Here is a 6350-nt window from a genome sequence, read left to right as displayed (position 1 = left end):
AGTTTACAATATAAACACCACCCACTCGTGTGCCCTGCAGTGCACAAACTCGCACACACACACACACACACACACACCGTCTATGTGTGTGTGTGTGTGTGTGTGTGTGAGGGGGGCGTACATTCCGTTAGCTCGACAGGTGTGTGGAAGACTGCCACGAGCCGGGCAGCAGGTGGAGATGAGGATAGATTTTAATCGCATCACTCTGTTGAGCAATAATTCTACTGCCAGAGGCAAAGACGGTCCATAGCTACAGTAGCGTCTGATTGATGGATGCTGTCTCGGGTATCCCTGACTCATTTATAAACTACCGTGCCCTACAATACGTGTGTGTGCTGCAATGTACGACAGCTTCATTTTGTAACCGAATGCACGATGAGGTTATCAAACAGGTGAGAGTTTTGATGAAGGTTTTAAGTGGTTTTGTCTACTGGGAAAGAAGAAGAAGAAGAAGAAAAAAGAAAAAGAGGAGATGAGAAGAAATGCTGGGAGGAAAAAAACGTATAATAATTGGATGTTATATTAAGTTTGAAAGGGTTGTGATCTGTATATGAGTTCTGTCCAAATAAAAATTATACAAGCAACAGACCAGGGGAGTTCCAATATATCTGAGGATGTATTGTGTTGTGTGTTTCAATAAAAAGCTAATTGACTTTGGTTTTTCAGGGAGCTGGGGGGAGGTAAATCCCTCAGGTTTTTAACCGTTTCTTATCTGGAGAGCTCCATCTGGAGCACTGCACTCTCCCCCTGACCTTGTCACCCTCGCGCACGGCGTGATTAACGGCTGAGAATTTGCATCAATTTGAAACTGTCTGAATAAGAGGGCAGAAGGCGACGTGTGCTGTGAATGAAGTCGCGGAGACAACATGCAGCCTCTTAACGTTCCGGTTGGCATGATCAAGAAAGGACAAGGCAGAAGGCCACCCCTGCTCTCGATGCCACGTCTTTCACCTGCCAGCAGCACAGTCTGAACGAGATAAGGAGACGAAAACAAACCCATTGGTTGCACCAGGGCGATATGGGAAACGAAGTGCGACATGTTGGGACAGTGATATTCTGATAGTTACCCTGCTTGTCTCCCCCTCCTCTCTACTTATCTCCTGCTCCTTTCGCTGCTCTGTCTTTTTTTAAAAGCTCATGATCCTCTGTGTGCGGGAAGAGATCATCTATTTGCATACGAACCTAGCACAGCCAGGATGCCCTGAATGACTACTGAGGTTTAAGGCACAGGCATTTCACACATTTAAATCAGATAGTGTGCTTCCAAAGCTAATAAAGTGGGACTTTATGATCCATCTAAGTGCAACCTCATCACTTGTTTTGAAATCAGTTATGCAAATTTTGAGAGGGTTGACCCTTTCTACTTCAACCACTGATGCACTTTGCCAATTGCACCAGGATGTTAAACGCCACTTGTTCTGGGTTTGTTCTCCAATGTGTTCATTTTCTTTTTTCTTTGTGTTTAGTGTAAATGACATATTCAGGGTAAATACAGGCCTCAGGCTGACACCTATCAAAGGATTTATATTGATATAGATAACATCAATATGTGCAGGATAACTAAAGAAAATAGGAAAACTAAGTCGTATGATTGTTATCATGATTTGTGACAGTTGAAAGTTGCGTTCAACTTTGGTTTATTCAATTTAGAAAATGGTTATTACTAATTGAAATAGTTTAAAGAATCATGGACTCATGTGTCCCAGATGTTGGAAAATGAAATGTATTCAACAATATTATATTACTCTATGAATTACAAATGCTGTATCAAGACACATAACAGACAGCAAAATAGTCCATCTGACTTATTGCTCATTTACACAACTGTTCCACATCTGACTTTACACACGTACATTGCAGTCGTTGGTATTATGGTCTCTTTATGTTCACAACTGTTCTTATCTTACATTAGGATTGTTTCTTCTACTGCATATTACTGTTTTTATTCTCTTCATGTTACCTTTTTAGGAATAGCAGTTTAAAGAAAGACACCGATGAATTTCTTTGTACAGCACAAACCTGTTTCTCTGTGCCATGTGGCAATAACGTTTTTAAATTTGACTTAATACAAACCTACAGAACGTTCTTGGTTTGTCTTTCATGGTCTCGACTATCTATGATGTTGAAAAACTTTGAATAATATTGGTGAAATTCACCCTAGTTGAGCGACTGTGTTTAATTCACGCTTCAGCATCTTTGCAGCTTTTTTTCCCCGGGTTGGTCCGCCTCTCCCCAAATGACGGTTCTTGCATCCACTCAGCAGTGTGTGAACAGATTGTGTGACGGACAGGGACTTCAGTGTTGTTTTGTGGCGCAAAGAGGGACATGGGAACGTTGAGGAGAATCAGTTAACTATCCATCACACAAAGATCGTGTTACACCGACATGCAGGTTCTACTCTGCTGGTCATCAGTTTTGTGACAGGACTGTTTTCGGTCGGCTGGTAGCTTAATGCCTTGCTTACTTTCTTTCTTCTTTTTGTTTCTGAGATTATGATGCGGTGTTTGAGAGAAATCTGAGTCATAATTATTCTTCATGAAAATAAATTGAGAAATTGAGAAAAAGTGTAGAACTCTAAAACCTTTTATTCATATCAAAAACACAACGCATATAGCATGTACCATTCATTAGGAATCAATTTTATACAATAACAGTTGTACCAATAAACCAACAATATAAATGCATAACAATACACAACACATTGACATATTTACAAAGTACAATAACCACTAACAGACATCAGAATATTTAAGCTTTAGTACTACAAAAAAAGATCATCTACATTTAAGCTTCTGTTAATTCCTACACACTCCCATACGTAGACAATGGTGTAATTAACTGCTCCTCTAAATGTGCTGTCTGAGCATTGTTTGTATGGTTGATACCATCAAAGAATCACAGATAGCAGTGTGAAATGACCTGGTGTCAGCAGATCAGATCCAGGATCTGCTAATAATGAGTCAGATCTGATAGGTGCCGGCTTTCGATTGAGTAAAAGCTGACTGAGGATCTGATAGCGGGGCTGACTGCGGTTTCAGGGAGTGACACCCGTAGTAGCTGACTCAGCTGTTACTGTGGGAGTCTAACCCCTTTTTACTCAGCTGTCACACGCTATAGTGGTCTCAACTGTCTCAGTCAGCGCAATCTGTGTGTGTGTGTGTGTGTGTGTGTGTGTTTGTGTTGTCTTTCACAACCGAATCTCTCTCTCTCTCTGACAAAAAGTGACCAGACAGGTGACATTTCCCGTCAAGAGTCTTTCAAACCCAAACTTTCTCGCCTTAATGTCTCATTAAACCTCTGTGCCCTCGCGATGGTAGATGATTCCTGTCGAGCCCAGCGTAGGGTAGAAATGCCCACTGGACGCACTGTATTGGCTGAGGATGGGGCTGGCGTAGCCTAGGGAGGCGTGGGTGGGTGAAGAGGAGAGCACGGGGGGAGCCGGCCCTTGCGGCGCCCACTCTGGCCCACCTGAGTTGGGGGAGTAATTGCCAAAGCTTCCAGGTTGCGTGGGTCTATGAGGCCCATCTAAAGGCAGGTTGATCTGCAGCGGCCTATTCAGCGCGTCGCCTCCCACCTCGCCGGCTGCTCCGGCCGTCACGCCGGTCATCTCGGACAGGAAGCTGCTGAGGCAAGGTGCGGGGCCTGACGATGAAGGGGAGGGGATCCTGTCAGGCGTGGGAGAGATGTTCAGGCCGGCCGAGTGTTTGGGGCTTCCCCTCTCGCTGTCACCTGACTCCGGAGCCCCCGAGCCGCCGTCGGCGCCGGAGAGGGAATCGGACTTCCTCTTCCTTTTGCGGCGGAAGTTTCCGTTGTCGAACATCTTCTCACAGTTTGGGTCAAGCGTCCAGTAGTTGCCCTTGCCTGTGGCGTGAGAATGTAGAGTTAGTGAGGCTCAATATAAATTTGAAAATGGGAAAATGTCTTTAAAAACACACCAATGAAACACTACAGCACATTAAAACACAGATATTACCTGGATCGTCCTCGTCTCTTGGCACTTTCTTGAAGCAGTCGTTGAGTGACAGGTTGTGTCTGATGGAGTTCTGCCAGCCTGCTTTGCTCTTGTTGTAGAAAGGGAAGTTGTCGGCCACATACTGATAGATCTGACTCAATGTCAGTCTCCGGTCTGGTGCTCCGTGGATGGCCATGGCGATGAGAGCGGAGTAGGAGTACGGCGGCCGGACCAGCTTCATCAGGTCTTCTTGCGAGGGGAGAGAGAACCAGCTCAGCTCCCCTCCCGGACCCCCGACTCCGGCGGGACCCAGGTAAGGCCTCTGCATGCCGTAGTGCTGAGGGACGAAGGGGGGGCCGGGGTTACCGGGCGGGCCGGCGGTAGCCAGGTACGGCGGCGTGTTGATCCCGGAGCCGTTGAACCAGAGGTAAGGGTTCGGGGAGGAGGTGGTGTAGTCGCTCAGGTCGTAGGAGGTCGGAGTGGTGCGCTGAGGACTTGGCAGCGAGGGAGGAGGGTAGTAGCAGTCGCTGTACATGCTGAGCTCAGGGGGCTCCTGGCCGAGGCTAGGGAACTGTGGGCCACACCGAGGAGGAGACTGTCCCTGGGCCTCAAACGCAGACATCGTAAAAAAATCTCTTCTTACCGCTCTGCTCGAAAAGTCCTTCTCCTTGTTCAGACTTTTGCAGGTATTTGAATGTGAGCTGGTCCAAATGATGGTCTCGACACTTCCAAGTTGTAAGCTACTCTTCTCCTCCCCTTTCTGGTCTGGTTGCCCTTGCTTTATGTCAAGATGTCACCTGTCGTACCTGCTTTATCTGTTCCTCTGGAAACGCCCCCTGCCTCGTTTCATTGGTTGTTTTCTCAGGTGAGAAGCCCGTTCCTGCTTTCTCTCAGTGTTTTTCCTGTTGTCAGCTGGTTCACTTCCTCCAGGGGTTTTGTTCACCCTCAATTAAATAATTTTCCACTCAAGCTGTTCAGTCATCGGTCCTTTTTTGATTATTATGATGTAAATTGACACACAATGAAATCATTTAGATATAGATTATACATTTAATCATTCTTTTTTTCTGCTTGCTAATCCTGGCCAGTTTAGTCATTATGAAGATGAACCTTCACCCACAGAACACAGACCATTTTGTGATATTAAATTGCATCCATATTTTCTATAAAGCTTAACCACACTTAAAGAGTGATATTATGATGAATAAAACAAAAGCAACTGTAATGGCCTCTTAGCTGTAGCGATATCAAAGGAATATCATAAAAGTAGCTTCAGACTACCACAGTAGTAGGAATAATGGGCTAATAACAGCATTACAGTGACAGTAGTTTACACAGTATCATTTGAATATAATAGTATTTTGATATTATTTAGCCAATTAAAATGGCAACTGTAGGCGGCGTAGCATTTCCCTTCATATATGTTAGCTAACAGATATTTCCAAGTTATACAGGCAACTTTACCTAAAATTATCTTTTTTTATAATGTTCCGAATTATTAATATTTATACAGTCAGTGACCGTTTTGTTTACAATAATTGTACGTAATAAGGGTTTTGAGTGGTCGTAGGAAGTTATATCATCACGTTATAAAATGAGAACGCGCATTGCGTCGTTTTTTTTTTTAAGTTAGCGCGAGAGCTTTTTATTTCAAACTAACTTACCGAAGCAAGACGCTCTACCGTAAGTTTTGCTCATTTTAAAATGAGATAATACACATTTAACCGTATAAACTAATTATTTGAACTCCAGCTATTGTTTGTAGATGCCGCTGTTCCCCTTGACAGATGAAAGTCCGTCAGAATCGTATTTTTAATCGTATTTATATCACGCTAACTCGACCGTTGCTAACTTAACACCACAGCGCCGCGAGCTAGCTAGCTAACGTTTACCTGTAGCTGCCATGACGAGCTAACGTTAGCTGAAGTTAGCGTCTGTGTGACGGGACAGCTGATTAAAAAGCCAACCGCCGGTTTGTAATTTAAGATGGCCGACTCGACGCTGCTCCACGACCTACCGCAGGACAGCGTGAACGAAGTGTTGGAGCTGAACAAGGACTTGGAGAGAATTATAGAAGCCGTTGAAAACATATCAGGTGTGTAACTTTTGTCTCGTTGTAACGCCGCGTTAGACCGGCTTCTTTTAATATGGCTGCAATTCGGGAATCAGATGTCACATACCGGTGCATGTCTGGTTATAACCACCGTTATCTTCCTGTGTGTCCACCCGTAGTGCAGCTGACTTGGATGGGCTATGACATGGTGGCCCTGCGGACCAGTCCCGAGCTGGGGACCTCCATGCTGAAGCTGAAAGAAGCCTATCATAAGTGCCGCGCTATTATCTGCGGAGACCGAGACCAGGAGCCAGAGATATAACCTGATCCTACTGCCTCAACATC

General features: G+C 44.8%; 1 protein-coding gene across 1 annotated transcript; it reads right to left on the bottom strand.

Moving 5' to 3' along the window:
* Positions 1-2834: 2834 nt before the first annotated feature.
* Positions 2835-4689, bottom strand: foxi3b (forkhead box I3b). The gene is made up of 2 exons (XM_079167240.1): positions 3974-4689; positions 2835-3861 (listed from the first exon to the last, which is right to left on the bottom strand). Exons 1-2 carry the CDS (start codon positions 4572-4574, stop codon positions 3290-3292), a joined length of 1173 nt encoding a protein of 390 aa, XP_079023366.1. The 5' UTR covers positions 4575-4689; the 3' UTR covers positions 2835-3289.
* Positions 4690-6350: the final 1661 nt, after the last annotated feature.

This window comes from Pholis gunnellus (assembly GCF_910591455.1).
Source record: "Pholis gunnellus genome assembly, chromosome: 10".
Taxonomy (NCBI): Eukaryota; Metazoa; Chordata; class Actinopteri; order Perciformes; family Pholidae; genus Pholis; species Pholis gunnellus.
The sequence above is the reverse complement of the archived record's forward strand: the minus strand, read 5'-3'. Positions and strand labels throughout refer to the sequence as shown.